Source organism: Mesoplodon bidens (genome assembly GCF_964165515.1).
Source record: "Mesoplodon bidens genome assembly, chromosome: 18".
Taxonomy (NCBI): Eukaryota; Metazoa; Chordata; class Mammalia; order Artiodactyla; family Ziphiidae; genus Mesoplodon; species Mesoplodon bidens.
In genome coordinates, this window is record NC_138175.1 from 49,991,508 (window position 1) to 50,007,690 (window position 16,183).

At 51.6% G+C, this 16,183-nt stretch overlaps 1 protein-coding gene across 1 annotated transcript; it reads right to left on the bottom strand.

Moving 5' to 3' along the window:
* Positions 1 to 11,894: 11,894 nt before the first annotated feature.
* LYPD5 (LY6/PLAUR domain containing 5) lies at positions 11,895 to 15,966 on the bottom strand (the record flags this gene model as incomplete). Its single annotated transcript, XM_081215205.1, has 5 exons — positions 11,895 to 12,705; positions 12,941 to 13,103; positions 13,333 to 13,509; positions 14,062 to 14,190; positions 15,909 to 15,966. 5 exons carry the CDS (start codon positions 15,964 to 15,966, stop codon positions 12,453 to 12,455), a joined length of 780 nt encoding a protein of 259 aa, XP_081071331.1. The 3' UTR covers positions 11,895 to 12,452.
* Positions 15,967 to 16,183: the final 217 nt, after the last annotated feature.

The window sequence follows — 16,183 nt, forward strand, 5'->3', positions numbered from 1 at the left end:
CTCCCGACAAGCCGGACACCACACACATGATGTAACACACAGTGGCACTTAGTGAGGCAGGCAGCGCCCCGTGGCACACACGGCCACCTAAATATTGTCCACACACAGGCACAAACACTGCAATCAAAGTTGGCACGACATCTTCTGACACAAACAGCCACACCCAGACACCTCACGCAGGATGATGCCCATTCATAGCTACACAAACACAACATATACGGGTGTTCCACAAACACACAATCTGTATTGACCTCGCAATCCCCAAATGCCACACACAACATATCTGTGTGAACAAAGCACTCAGCCATCACACACCTGTGGAACAAAACATGACATGTGCAGACACACAGCATTTAGGGACACACCCATGGCAGTCTCCAATCACCCAGCACGTAGAGGAATGCACACTGACGTACATCACGGCACGTGGTGACTCAAGCACATATGCTCATAGAATGATTCACAACACTCATGGATTCACCCTGACAGACAGTATACCCCGGTGCACAGTGCCATTCATATATGCAGTCAGAGAACAACATGAAGGGATGCGTGTAGGAACGGACCTATAGGCACAGTGACACACACACAAACCCAAGCGGCACATGCCCCATGTAAGACATTTTGGTCTATTTTGGTGCATCACACAGGACACAACCAAGAATGGTGCCCCCGGGGGAGGGGGGCTGGCCACAGGCTACAGGGACCCTGATGCCCAAGAGCAACGTGAGCAGAGTAAAACATGCACCGTCGCCTGGGACCGACACCATAAACCACACCCACACACAGCCTGGCACATGATACACTCCAACACAGGTGGCCACACAAACACAACATATACAGTGGAATACACAAAGACACAATGACACAAAACACGTGCTACACTATTTCCCAGCACAAACACTGTGTCTCATGAACCAGTAGATGTGACCCACTGACACAGCCATCACTTAGGCCTGCAATGACACCACACACAGCACCAGGGAACACCCTCTGGTACAATGTAATACACAGCCATGCAAACACAACAGTCTGAGTGTGGGTCCCCAGTCTGTGTTCTTGGCAGGGAAAAGAGAGGCCCCAACATAGACACACACCTGGAAGGAGACACAGGGTCACATCACGGAGTGATACACAACTTTACACACACAACACCCATAAAGAAGAGACACAACATGCGCTGACGCACAGAACAGCAAATGCAATGCAGACTGATGTATGGTGACCCCCAGAGTGACAACCATGCGGCATGTGACCACATGCAGCAGCACAGAAGTTACGCACTGGTCTGTACACCGTACACCTAGACACAGATCAAAACCCTCCACCAGCGACACACGGGGACTCACTGGTGAGGTGACACAAAACCCCTCTCACCGTGTGGTGGGTGGCCATGTGGACAGCACTCTTGGGGGAAATACACAGACATGACCCCTCTCCCCTCCTGAGTTGTATGCCATGTAGGAACATGGTCCCTCCAGCCACAGGGCAATGAGACACACACAGACATGCTTGGCGTCACCCCAACACAACCCACACGGACACACCCAGAGACACCAGACCGCACACACAGACACACCCGGTGACAAAAACGCAACCTATGCTGGAGCCCGGCCCCATGGTGCGCATGTGATTCCCACTCGGGATGAGACGTGGCGGGGGGAGTGATGGAGACACATGCCTGTCTGCTTGGAGGAGATGCTGCAGCCAGGGGATCGCCAGGCTGCAGTCTGACCAGCAACCTCGCCACCTCCCCTCCCTCTTGGCTCCCCCAGGCCTTGCCTCAGACTGCCGTCTCGGTCTCTCCCACTCTGGAAGCCTTTCGGTTCATCTTTATCTCTTTCCCCATCTGTCTGTCTCTGTCCCTGTTTTCCTCTCCTTTACGCCTTTGTCTCCGTTCTACGTATCTTCTGGCTCTGTGTCTCTCTGTCCAGTTCTCTCTCTGGCTCTGCCTCTCTTTGTATCCCTATGTCTCTCAGCATCTCTGTTTCTGTGTCTATCCCTGCATCCCACTGCTTTTAAAATTTTTTTATTGAAGTCTAGTTGATTTACAATAATTCGGATGTACAGCAAAATAACTCAGTTGTATATATGTATATATAATATATATTCTCTTTCAGATTCTTTTCCATTATGGTTAGTACAAGGTATTAAGTGTAGTCCCCTGTGCTATACAGTAGGTCCTTGTTGTTTATTTTATATACAATAGTGTGTATCTGTTAATCCCCAATTCCCAATTTATGCCTCCCACCCTTTCCCCTTTGATAACCATAAGTTTGTTTTCTGTGGCTCTGAGTCTCTTTCTGTTTTGTAAATAAGTTCATTTGGACCCTTTCTTTTTAGATTCCACATAGACGTGAGATCCTATGATCCCACTGCTTTTCTATTTCACTCTCGTTGCCTGTCCCTGTCCCTCTCTGTGTTCGTCGCTGTCTGTGTCTCTGTCTGGTGCTCTCTGACTGTCTCCATCTCTGCCTGTGCTCTTCTTTCTGTCTCATCCTCTCTCTGCCTCTAGTGCTCTGTGTCTCTGGGCCTCTCTAAGCTCATCTCTGCCTCAGTTTCTCTCTCCTGGTCAGGGGCACAGCTGGGAACAGCTTTGCGCCTCCCAGTTCCACTGCAGCCTCGCTCAGGGCCCAAAGGCCAGGGATACAGACTGCGGCTGCCTGAGAGGGTCAGTGGCCACGGAACAGAGACCTCCAGCCCCGGGCCTTCCACAGCCTCTGTGCTCCAGTTCAGGCAACTGTGAAAAACTGAGGGGAGAGAGACAACCAGAGAGACCCTGAACGTTGGAGCCAGAGGAGAGGGAGGGACAGAGACAGACAGAGAAGGAGGGGAGAGAGGGGAGGGAGGAGGTTGTGGGGAGAAGTTTTTACAAACCCAAGAGCTGGAGACAGAAGAGACCTAGTGGTGAAGAGAAAGCAGAAGTCAGAATCAAGACAGGGAAGTTGGAGCAGAGGGAAATTTTGCCTCCAAAGACACCATGACTAAAAGAGAAAAGCGGAGAGTAGGCAGGCTGTGGGAGGTGCCAGGGTGGGCGGCGATGGGTCACAGTGGGAAGGGCACCTGCCGCCAAACGGAAGTTCTGGGCCATGGGGGTCAAGAGCCAGCTCGCTGGGGCCCAGAGAGGGGGTTGGTGACTCAGGGCCCCAGCGCTTCCTGTGACTCAGCTTTGGCCTCAACCCTGGAAGGGGGGCGTAGAGGGGGAGAGGGGTCTCTGTAAAAGACAGGGAGGGGGAGCACCAGAGGACCTCTCTGCCGACAGGAGGGAGCAGGGCAGCTTCAAGGGACTTGGAGGGGAGGAGGGGCCGGGATCCTGGGTCTGAGGGAGGAGGGGCGGGGGGTCTGGATCCTGGGTCTGAGGGAGGAGGGGCCGGGGGCCGGGATCCTGGGTCTGAGGGAGGAGGCCTGGGGGTCTGGATCCTGGGTCTGAGGGGAGGAGGGGCCGGGGGTCTGGATCCTGGGTCTGAGGGAGGAGGGGCCGGGGGCCGGGATCCTGGGTCTGAGGGAGGAGGGGCCGGGGGTCTGGATCCTGGGTCTGAGGGAGGAGGGGCCGGGGGTCTGGATCCTGGGTCTGAGGGAGGAGGGGCCGGGGACCAGGGTCCTGAGTCTGAGGGAGGAGGGGCTGGGGGCCTGGATCCTGAGTCTGAGGGAGGAGGGGCTGGGGGCCTGGATCCTGGGTCTGAGGGAGGAGGCCTGGGGGTCTGGATCCTGGGTCTGAGGGAGGAGGGGCCGGGGGCCTGGATCCTGGGTCTGAGGGAGGAGGGGCCGGGGGCCGGGATCCTGGGTCTGAGGGAGGAGGGGCTGGGGGCCTGGATCCTGGGTCTGAGGGAGGAGGGGCCCGGGGGCCTGGATCCTGGGTCTGAGGGAGGAGGGGCTGGGGGCCTGGATCCTGGGTCTGAGGGAGGAGGGGCCGGGGGCCTGGATCCTGGGTCTGAGGGAGGAGGGGCGGGGGGTCTGGATCCTGGGTCTGAGGGAGGAGGGGCCGGGGACCAGGATCCTGGGTCTGAGGGAGGAGGGGCCAGGGGCCTGGATCCTGGGTCTGAGGGAGGAGGGGCCCGGGGGCCTGGATCCTGGGTCTGAGGGAGGAGGGGCTGGGGGCCTGGATCCTGGGTCTGAGGGAGGAGGGGCGGGGGGTCTGGATCCTGGGTCTGAGGGAGGAGGGGCCGGGGACCAGGATCCTGGGTCTGAGGGAGGAGGGGCCAGGGGCCTGGATCCTGGGTCTGAGGGAGGAGGGGCCTGGACCCATACTCCTTGTCCAGGAAGACTAGAAGAACTGATTCCAAAGTCCTTAGGACTTTTCCTTGGCCTCGTCCCAGCTGCCCCACCTTCATCCCAGCACCATCTCCGGGCCTGGAAAGGACCCAGATGCCTTGGAGCCCAGCCGGAAGGGGCCAAGGACAAAGAAAGAGTTGTTTAACTCGGTAGGGTGGCGGAGTGGGTGAAGAGGTAGTCTCATATGGAAAGGTCACTCATCACCCAGGGCTTGTGCAGGGAAAGGCGGGGCTCAGCCCAGGGGAAGACGTCCAGAAAGTCTGAGGCCTGTGGCGGCAAATCCTCCAACTGCTGTCTTTCGGATTTAGGCATATGGAGGCTTCGGGGCATTGGGATACTGCCACCTGGTGCTGTTTGAGGGAACTGCAGGCTCTCTGCTTTTCCAGCCTAGTATCCATCTATTGCGCACCTACTGAGAGTCAGGTACTGCTCTACACAAAACAGAAAAATCCCTGCCCCCATGGAGCTTCCTGGCTAAAGGAGGGAGACCCTGTGGTTCTGTCAATCTCTCTCTTGCTTTTGCTTTGTCTCTGTGAGTCTGCTCCTCTCTATCTCACTGGCCTTGCTTCTGAGTTTCTGTCTCCTGGTCTTTGTCCCCAAGTGCATGCCTCTCTGCTTTTATTTTTTTCTGGTACGCAGGCCTCTCACTGCTGCGGACTCTCCCGTTGCGGAGCACAGCACAGGCCCCGGACGTGCAGGCTCAGCGGCCATGGCTCACGGGCCCAGCCGCTCTGCGGCATGTGGGATCTTCCTGGACCGGGGCACAAACCCGTGTCCCCTGCATCGGCAGGCAGACTCTCAACCACTGCACCACCAGGGAAGCCCCGCTTTTATTTTTTTAATTTTTATTTGATTTTATTTTTAAAATAAATTTATTTATTTATTTTTGGCTGCATTGGGTCTTTGTTGCTGTGCACGGGCTTTCTCTAGTTGCAGCGAGCAGGGGCTACTCTTTGTTGCGGTGTGTGGGCTTCTCATTGCAGTGGCTTCTCTTGTTGTGGAGCACGGGCTCTAGGCATGCAGGTTTCAGTTGTTGTGGCACGCAGGCTCAGTAGTTGTGGCTCACGGGCTTAGTTGCTCCACAGCATGTAGGATCTTCCTGGACCAGGGCTCAAACCCGCATCCCCTGCACTGGCAGGCGGACTCCCAACCACTGTGCCACCAGGGAAGCCCTCTGCTTTTAGTTTATCCTTTGTACCTCTGTGTTCCCAACCAATTAAAAATTATGTATTATATTATGTTAAGCTATTTATCTATCTATCTATCTATATAGATATATATCTCGCAATCTGGGTATCTAGAGACTTTGGGTCAATTGGGTTAAGCCTTTTTTAAATTTAAAATTTATTTATTTATTTTATTTATTTATTTTTGGCTGCGTTGGGTCTTTGTTGCTGTGCGCAGGCTTTCTCTAGTTGCGATGAGCGGGGGCTACTCTTCGTTGCCGTGCGTGGGTTTCTCACTGTGGTGGCTTCTCTTGTTGTGGAGCACGGGCTCTAGGAGTGCGGACTTCAGTAGTTGCGGCACATGGGCTTAGTTGCTCCGCAGCATGTGGGATCTTCCCGGACCAGGGCTCGAACCCGTGTCCCCTGCATTGGCAGGCGGATTCTTAACCGCTGAGCCAGCAGGGAAGCCCTGGGTTAAGCCTTGACATGGCCATGGTCACTGACTTTATTTTTGGGTGGAACATAATAACATAACACACATACAGCCTGGTTTAGAGACAGACCTGAGTTCATATCTAGCTCTGCTATCCCTAGCTGTGTGTCCTATGAAACCTGTAAAATGGGGGGATGATTATACCCTGTGTCACAGGGTTGCTTGAGGATTAGGTGAGGTGGAATATCTGGGGCCCTCAGCATGGGACCTGGCATACATTAAGCCCTCATGGTACATTGTTTCCCAGGCTGGCTCCAGGAATTCCTCCTTCTCTGTCCTGGTATGTGGTTTCTCCCACCAACAGGTAGACTCTGTGTCTCTTCTCCCTCAGTCTGGCTGGCTTGTGACTTGCGTTGACTAATAGAATGTGGCAGAAATGATGCTGGGCCAGTTCCAGGTCCAGTTCTTAAGAGAACTAGAAGCTTTTGCTTTTGTTCTTAGAACTCTAAGACTGCCATGTTGTGAGGAAGCCCAAGCTAGTCACATGGAGAGGCCATGCAGAGGAGAATCAAAGCACCCTGGCCAAAAGCCCCAGTCCAGCCCCATCTGAATGCAGCTGCATGAGACCAGCAGAAGTGCCCCGTCAACCCTCAGAATCATAAGAAATAATACACTTTTTGTTTTAAGACACTAAATTTTGGAGTGGTTTGTTATATAATAATAACAATAAATGTTACACTTTTCTGTTCACTTTTATGTTTGAAGTTTTCCATAATAAAAAGTATGTATATATGAATATATATGAGTATGTATATATGAATAAGTAATAGAATAGATCATGGAAATTGCACTTTATAAATTACAGCTAGTGTTATTTTGCTTCTCTTTCTGCTTCTGGGTCTTTCTTGACTCTTCCAGTCTCTGCTTGTCTTTCATATTTTCCTGTCTCTCTTTCTCTATCTCTTTCTCTCTGTGTGTCTACTCCTATCTTACCAAAACCCCTCCTGCCACTCTCCCGTCCACTTACTTTGCTCCACCACATTGGCCTTCTTGCTGATCCTCAAACATGCCATGCTCTTTCCTGCCTCAGCATCTTGGTGCTTGCTTCTTCCTCTGCCTGAATGCTTTTACCTCCAGTCTCCTCTTGGATCATTTCCTTACTTCATCCAGTTCTCTTTTCAATATGGTCTCTTCCTTGACCATCTCTTCAGAAATGCTCCTCTCCCACCCCATAAATAACTCTGTATCATATTTCATTGCTATGTCTTTATCATGGCATTTATCTAAATGATCCTGTTTTCTTATTTTTCTACTTGTTCAGGACAGGGATTTTGCCATCCCCAGTGTTTAGAACTGTGCCTGGCACAGAGGAGATGCTCAGTGGCTATTTGTTGAAGGAGTGCTCTTATTCGGTAGTACTGATTGGCTCTTCCTCGACTCCCCCCTCCTGCCCTGTTCCACACTGTTCTGGAAATCGGAAGGATGTCATTTCCTCATTTCCCTGTCCTTTGTCTCACCTATTAGTTGAGTTGCTGTCTGTGGTTCTGAGACCCAATGCTGTGGATCTGTCCTTGGTGCTGACCTAGGCTCCCACAGGCATTAACCTGGGGAGGGCAACAGAATCTTAGGAGAGGGGCGATGTGAGCATGATCCAAGCACTGGACCACCTGGATCACTGAGAGGAGCAGGCCTCTGAGTTCTGAAGGGAGGAAGTGCCTGGGTCACTGGGTTCAACAGGTATTTGTTTTATCTATCGCCTATCTATCTATCTATCCATGTATACACATACGGATATATATTATTATTATGCAAAACTTCAAACAAGCAGAAGTGAACAGAAGAGTATAATAAACCTCACGTACCCATCTAACAAATACCAACTCATGGTTAATTGCATTTCATCTGTGCCTCCACCTGCTTGCTCACTTCCTATATTATTTTCATGCAAATCCCAGACATGATATCATTTAATTGTATGTTGTATTTTAATTTTGTTTCTTTCTGTGGAGTTATGGCTTACACATTGGAAAGGTCACAGATTTTTTTAAATTAATTATTTATTTTTGGCTGTGTTGGGTCTTCGTTGCTGCGTGCGGGATTTCTCTAGTTGCGGTGAGCGGGGGCTACTCTTCGTTGTGATGCGCGGGCTTCTCATTGCGGTGGCTTCTCCTGTTGCAGAGCATGGGCTCTAGGCACACAGGCTTCAGTAGTTGTAGCATGTGGGCTCAGGAGTTGTGGCTCGCGGGCTCTAGAGCCCAGGCTCAGTAGTTGTGGTGCATGGGCTTAGTTGCTCCACGGCATGTGGGATCTAGTTCTCTGACCAGGGCTTGAACCCGTGTCCTCTGCATTGGCAGGCGGATTCTTAACCACTGCACCACCAGGAAAGTCCCCCACAAATCTTAAGTGTACAAACTGATGCATTTCTACCTGTGTCTAGACACGTGTGACCATCACCTCAGGCAAGTCATAGAGCATCTCCATTGCCACAAGAGGTTCTCCTGAACTGTCTCCCAACTGATACACCAGAGGTAGTCAGCATCCTGACCTCTGTCACCAAAGATTAGAAAGCCACAATATGGGAGTCCAAAAGCCTAGGCTCTTGCCTTGACTTTGCTGTTGACATTAGTATTTTTTTGTATGCAATATACCATATGTGCAGAAAGTGCATACCATATAGAGATTTATACTGGACAAATGATTACATTTGTGTATCCCCATGAAATTACCACACACCCAGAGAGAATACTGCCACTCCCCAGAATCTTCCTGTGTGCTTCTTTATGACCACCGCCTTCTTCCCAGTCTCCAGAGGAAGCCACTATCCTCATGCATAAGGGACTTTACTCCTCAGCCCTGACACACTGTTTTCTCACTCCTTCCTTCTCCCTCCAAGCCCCTCAACACTAAGTGGCCCCTGACCCTGGAGACCATGAATGAGAGACCCCATCACCAGCCTCTCCTTGGTGTCCCTGCCTTCAGTCTCACTCCCCCAGTCTGTCCCCTGCGTGGTCACAGGGAGAGCTTCCCATCCCCTGGCTTTGACCCTACCTCTCCCCTGCTCGAAGCCTTGCCAATTCCTACTTGTCACTTAAGTGACAACGAACGAATCTCAGAGATTTGTTCTTATCAGAAGCCTTCCCTGGTCTTCCTCTTTGGAGCTCCCCTAGACCTCCATATTTTATAATTTACCAACCATCAGCCTCCGGATTTGTGACTGACTCTTTCCAGACCAGGAGGACAGGGTTGGGTCTGACTCACTGCAGGGTCCCTGGCATCACCGGCTCAGAAGAATAGGTTATAAATGTTTGCTGACTGTCCCTCCCTGCAGCTCCCTCTGTCTCTTACTTGTTCCCGCTTCTGTCCTGCTGTCCCTCTGCCATTTAACAAGTGTCTCCTAGAATCCAGGACATGGAGAACAGACTGGTGGTTGCCAAGGGGGAGGGGGTTGGGGGAGGGATGGATTGGGAGGTTGGGGTTAGCGGATGTAAGCTTTTATATATAGGATGGATAAACAAGTCCTACTGTTCAGCACAGAGGACTACATTCAATATCCTATGATAAACCATAATGGAAAAAAATGTTTAAAAAAGAATGTGTATATGTGTATAACTGAATCGCTTTGCTGTACAGCAGCAATTAACATAACATTGGAAATCAACTGTACTTCAATAATAATAATAAAAAGCAAACAAACAAGTGTTTCCTTTCACGAGCTCGTGTGGGCTGGCCCTTCTGTCTGGAATGCCCTTCCTCATTCTGTCCACCTGGTGACCTCCCTCATCATTCACGACCCAGCACAGGCTCCGTTCTCTATGAAATACTCCTGATGCCCTAACCCCCAGTCAGAGGTTATTTTCTCTACCTGCCAGCCATTCCGGCCCAAGCACTTCCCTTTTTTTTTTTTTTTTTTTTTTTGCGGTACGCGGGCCTCTCCTCTCACCGTTGTGGCCTCTCCCGTTGCGGAGCACAGGCTCCGGACGCGCAGGCTCAGCGGCCACGGCTCACGGGCCCAGCCGCTCCGCGGCATGTGGGATCCTCCCGGACCAGGGCACGAAGCCGTGTCCCCTGCATCGGCAGGAGGACTCTCAACCACTGCGCCACCAGGGAAGCCCCTTGCAGAACTTCTGCCTCCCATCCCCATGACTTTGAGCTCTGCTGGTTTGGAGTATTGGTTCCCAAGGAAAGAATGCTTCCTGCTTCCACTAGAGGACACAGCAATGCTTCCTTCCACTGAGTGGGAAAGTGAGACGGTCACCTGGCCTTTTGGGGCTCCTCACTCCACTGAACCAATGGGCAAAGAAGAAGATTACTTTATTTGCTGGGATGACTGATCTCAATTACTAAGGGGAAATTGGGTTCCTTTTGCAGAGTGGATCCAAGGAAGGCCGTGTCTGGAACCCAAGGCATTCTCTGGAGCACTTCTTAGAGATTTCATGTCCCATAGTGTAAGTAACCCCCTCAAAAAAATGCAGGACCACTAAGGATTTAGACCTTTCAGGAATGAGGGTTTGGGTTGCCTAATTTGATAAATAACACCAGCCAGCTGAGGGCAAAGGAGACTTGGAATGAGTAATGGAGGAAGGAAAGTAAACATATCTGCTATGGCCTTGTGACCAGATACAGAAATGCAAACTGTATTAGATATGCATACTTTCTTCTTTGCTTTTATCCTTCTTCCTTTCTTTGCTTCCTTCCTTCCTTTCTCCCTTCCTTTACTTTTATCTTTTCATATATTTGTCTATCCATATCTTTTTTTTTTTTTTTTTTTTTTTGCGTTACGCGGGCTTCTCACTGCTGTGGCCTCTCCCGTTGCGGAGCACAGGCTCCGGACGCGCAGGCTCAGCGGCCATGTCGCACGGACCCAGCCGCTCCGCGGCATGTGGGATCCTCCCAGACCGGGGCACGAACCCACGTCCCCTGCATCGGCAGGCGGACTCTCAACCACTGCGCCACCAGGGAAGCCCTATCCATATCTTTTAATCCTGCCTGTTCTTTCCCTTTATTATTTTATATAAGGATAGTGGGTGGTGGTCCTGATGTTCATAAATTAAAATTTTTTAATTGAAGTATGGTTGATTTACAATGTTGAGTTAGCTTCAGGTGTATGGCAAAATGATGTGTGTATATATATATATATATATACACACATCATTATATATATATAGGATATATATATATAGACTATTTATATATTCTTCTTCACATTCTTTTCCATGATAGTTTATTACAAGATATTGAATATACTTCCCTGTGCTATACAGTAGGACCTTGTTGGTTATCTATTTTATATATAGTAGTGTGTATATGTTAAATTAGAATTTATCCCTTTCCCCCACCTTTCCCCTTTGGTAACCATAAGTTTGTTTTCTATGTCTGTGGGTCTATTTCTGTTTTGTATATAAGTTCATTTGTATCATTTTTTTTTTAGATTCCACATATAAGCCATATTATATGATATTTGTCTTTCTCTGTTTGGCTTATTTTACTTAGTATGATAATCTCTAGGTCACCCCATGTTGCTGCAAATGGCATTATTTCATTCTTTTTTTATGGCTGAGTAGTATTCCATTGTATGTATATACCACATCTTCTTTATTCATTCATCTGTTGATGGACATTTAGGTCTATTCCATGTCTTGGCTACTGCAAATAGTGCTGCAGTGAACATTGGGGTGCATGTATCTTTTTGAATTATGGTTTTCTCTGGGTATATGCCCAGGAGTGGGATTGTTGGGCCATATGGTAGTTCTGTTTTTAGTTTTTGTTCTCCATAGTGGCTGCACCATTTTACATTCCCACCAACAGTGTAGGAGGGTTCCTTCATAAATTAAAATTTTATCAGTAGCATCCATTCTACTTTTTCACTGCCTTTTCCCTCTTACCAAAACCAGATATTTCTCATGCACTGCAGTTAGCAGACAGCAATAAGTAGGTGTTGAATGAGTCTTTTTAAATGACTAAATATTCAAACAGATGATCACAGATCAAGATGACAGAGAGAGGGAATTCATTAAATCCCGCCCACAACCACTGTGAAGTAGGACCTTGTCATTATTGTAGGTTTTATTTTCATCTCTGCCTGACAAGTGAGGAAACATAGTCTCAGTGAGATTAAGTAACTTGCCCAAGGTCACCCACAGGCAAAATGCTGAAGCTGGAATTCAAACCCATGCAGCCTGGCTCCAGGCTCTGGAGGGAGAACCTAGGACCAGGAAACCCACAACCAGGAAATGGGGTTGTGGGGAGCCTGGGCCTGGTTGGTGCTCAGCAAGCAGGATCTATGATCAGGTTTGTTCTGCATGCGGGGTGGGATGTGGCTGTTTCTCCCCACCCTGGGATGCTGGGGACCTTGCCCAATTTCTCCCAGGCCTGCTGACCAGGTAAGGGCTGGGCGTCAGTAGGGAAGTGGGAGGGAGGGGAGAGAGAGAGAGAGAGAGAGAGAGAGAGAGAGAGAGAGAGAGAGAGAGAGAGAGAGAGACAGGAGTGCAGCTCTCATTTTCCACATTCCAGGAACTGAAGCAGTGAGAAGGGGGCGCATGTGCCCTGCCCCCAGCAGCCTGCTCAGGAAGGGGCTGGAGGGGCTATGAGGAGAGCCCGAGGGGTCCTCCCAGAGTGCTAGCCAGCAGGGGAGCCATGAGGAGAAGGACTATGATGGGGGGGGCGCCCCAGGAGGGACGGTGCCCGAGGCGCTGGTGAAGGCTGATGGAGTCCTTGTTGCAGAGGTGCCCCTCACAGCAGGAGCCCTGGAGGTCGATGTTTGTCCCCGGGCTGGTGGTGCCCTGGATGGTACAGGAGGGCTGGTGGCAGGTTCTGATGTACACAGGGACTAATTGCCTGGGACGGGGGTAGTGAGGAGGGTCAGAACCGAGGGAGGCAGCTGCACCTGAACCTCCACCTCAGAGACCACAGCCATGACTGGGTCCTCAGACTTACTTCCAGTCCCCTCCTTAGACCAGAGCCATGCCTCCTCCCTCAGTCCAGGACCATGCCTCCTTCTTTAGACCAGGGCCGTGTCTGTCTCCCTGTCAGCCCTGCCCTGCCTCCACACCCCTTGCCCAGGCCCTCTCACCCTCCCAGCCTCTCACCAAAGGTCATGCTGCCATTGCCCTGGAAGCAGATGCTTTGGTCCTGGTGACACTGGACCTGCTGGGACTTCTCCGGGGTGCCGTCCTCCGGGTGGATCCCCACGCAGGAGTAGCACTTGGCGCCGCTGAGCGTCGGCGGGTTGGGCGCTGGCAAGAGAGCGTGGACGCACACTCAGGTAACGGTCCTCGGTACGGTCGTGCGGGATGTGCATTGCGCCAGGGCTCCCGTCTGGCCTGACCTGGGCGCTGGAATCCCAGCACGCCGGGAGGAGGAGCCCAGCGCAGGCCACACCCCTCCCCGGGCGCGCGCGCGGGCCGGGGCCCCTCCCAGCCCCGTACAGTCCCGCCCCACACCCAGCCCCGCCCCCTCGCATACCTCGGCTCAGATTGGCGAGGGAGTCGTGGGTCTGGAAGTTCGCGTTGCAAAGGTCGGTCCCGCAGCCGCGCACCACCGAGTAGTCAGGCGGCAGCGCCTTGTCATTCCACGGCATCTGGCTCTCAGCCGGGCCTGTCCAGCAGCCCTTCTGTACCATGGTCACTGAGGCGCGGTACCCTGGGAGCGAGGGGATGGGGTCTGGCGCTCTGCCTCCCCCGCAACCCTCCTCCTCCTCTCCCACGCCCCCTCCTCTCCACCTCTCTCCCTCTAGTCTCAAGCCTCTTGCTCCTCTGTCTTCTCGCTTCTCACTCAACCTGGCTTCTCCCTCCAGCCCTGCCCTTCGCTTTCGTCCCTCGCTGCCTGTCAAACTCTGCTTCCCTCTACACCGCCTCCCCCTCTCCTCTCGTCACCAACCCTTTCCTCCTCCTCCTTTTCTCTCCTTCCCCTCTTCCTCTTTTCTGCCCCCTCCCACCTCCTCTTCCTGGCCCCCCACTGTCTCCTCCTCCCACCTCCTGCCCCCGCATCCCCTCCTTTCTCTCCCTTCTCCTCTAACCTCCACCTCCGCATCTCTATCCTGACCTTCCCTCCCCTCTTCTACCCAGTTCCTTCCCAACCCCTTGTCTCCTCCTCCACCTCCACCCCGCCCCGCACCCCATCTAATCTTTCATCCTTGTCCTTGTCTCCCGCTCCCGCCCCTTTTTGTGTGTGTGTGTGTTTCCTGCCCCTCACCAGTGTTCAGGGATAAGACAGCCTCAGAGCATCCGAGGAGACAGGAGACATTGAGGAATTTCATGCCACTGAGGTCAAAGGGCCCGAAGTAGATGTGTTGAAAGCTGTAGCATTGCAGGGCTTGGGACCCTGGGGAGAGGAGCAGGGGTGGGGTGAGAGGAACAGGCCAAGGATGAGCCTGTGCAAGGAGTCAGGCTCCACCCTGCAGATGACAGCCACATGGGCCAGGCTCTTCTGCTCTGAGGGGAGACAGGCCTTGTTGCCTTGAAAGAAGCAGGGGCTGCTGCTGTGGCTGCTCATGACTGTGTCTACCTCTTGGCACAGCAATGACATCTGCACCTGCCAGTCCAGGTTTTTTTCCCCCCAGGCTCTTCCAAATCTCCATCCTCTTCCAGGAAGCCCTCCAAGATTTTGATAAAGGAGGAAGTGATTCACTTCTGTTCTGCCTATCCCTTTCCCAACTATACTCATGATATCCAGTAGCACTAAAAGGTCACTGATGGAAAACAAACACTCCAGTACAGGCACTGGGATGTACAATCTCATGCTACAAATGCACACACAGCCAGCCCCCAGCAATACAGATACACACACGCACAGAACACTTAAACACTGACGTAAACACAAAATAACAAAATTGACACAGGCTCATGCAAATCTCACAAATATACACAGAGTATCCTGAATGTGTTCACATTGAGTTCTACATTTACAAGCAAAATGAGTAGCACCCAGACCCGCCAATAGAAACCCCCCAAAGCAAGGCACAGGATCTCACACATGCAAAATCACACTCACAGACAGAAAACTGTGTGGATACGGAAATAATCACAACACACAGACCCAGGAACACAGGAAGTCATACCCAGAGAGAGACAAATACAGACCCAAGAATCACAGACATACAAATAAAATGGGACCCTGAAATTAGGCAAAGTTAGAGATACACAAAAAAGAGGCCTACAAAAACAAACAATTTAAAATCATATTCAGATGCAAGATACATAGAGACACACAACAGATACACAGAGAGACAGATACACATCAAAATACCCAAATACACATACACAGAGAGAAATACAGGCCCACCAGTCATAGAGATGCACAAACACAAAGAGAAACAGAGGTGCAAAATTATACACACATCTCTTTTAAAAAGAAAGTGAGGCTCAGAGATAAACAGACCCATAAAAGCATTTGTTCAAACATCCAGACATCAAAACCTGGTACAGATAAACACACACAAGCACAGAGACCCACAGGACACCCTGACACATGGACACACAGAGAAATCGAACTCTCTTCTGTGGATGAATGTGTGCACGTGCACACGCACACACACACACACATAAAGTTGTTATATGCAGGCATAACCTCCTTCCCACCTCTCAAATTCCCTGCCTTTGTAGCCACTTCAGTCCTGATATGACTATGTCCCTGTCCTTACCCAAACTAGGGGAAGGGGTTGCCTGAGGATGAGGCCAAGGTTTCCTGCCAGCTCTGGAAAGAGCCCCCATGGCTCCCCAGAGGTACCTTTGAATGAGGACATGGGCAAAGAGGATGAGAAAGGCTGGAGTAGTGGCACAGAGACACTGGAGGAAATGAGTGATATGGGAAGAACAGAGCAGGGGAAGAGAACTGGAGAGGACACAGGCCTCTCCCAACCAAGACCCAGGAGTCCGGGCCCCCAGCCCCTCCTCCCTCAGACCCAGGAATCAGGGCCCCTAGTTTGCTCCTCCCTGAGTCCCTGGAATCCGGCCCCCACTCTCTGCTCCCTCAGGCCCAGGAGAGTCCAGCTATCTCCCACCCAACTGCCCTCTTACCACTGGACTCAAAAGTCTGAATACCTGTGAGGCAGAGGACAGCCCCAAAGAGGCACAGCAGGACGGCTCTGGGGCCTCCCATTGCCAGGTTGTGGACCTGAGTGGAAACACCGAGGACAGCTCCTGCTCTGATTTCTGACTGGCTGGTTCTCCCAGCAAAGACCCAGGCATCCTGGCTATACCCAGCCCGGCAGGGATTCCTCCACCCCCTGCCCTCCCTTGCTTGGGCTGGTTTCCTCCTAGATAATCATGATGGGGCCTGGACTCCTGGATCTGAGGGAGGAGGGAGCTAGGGGCCT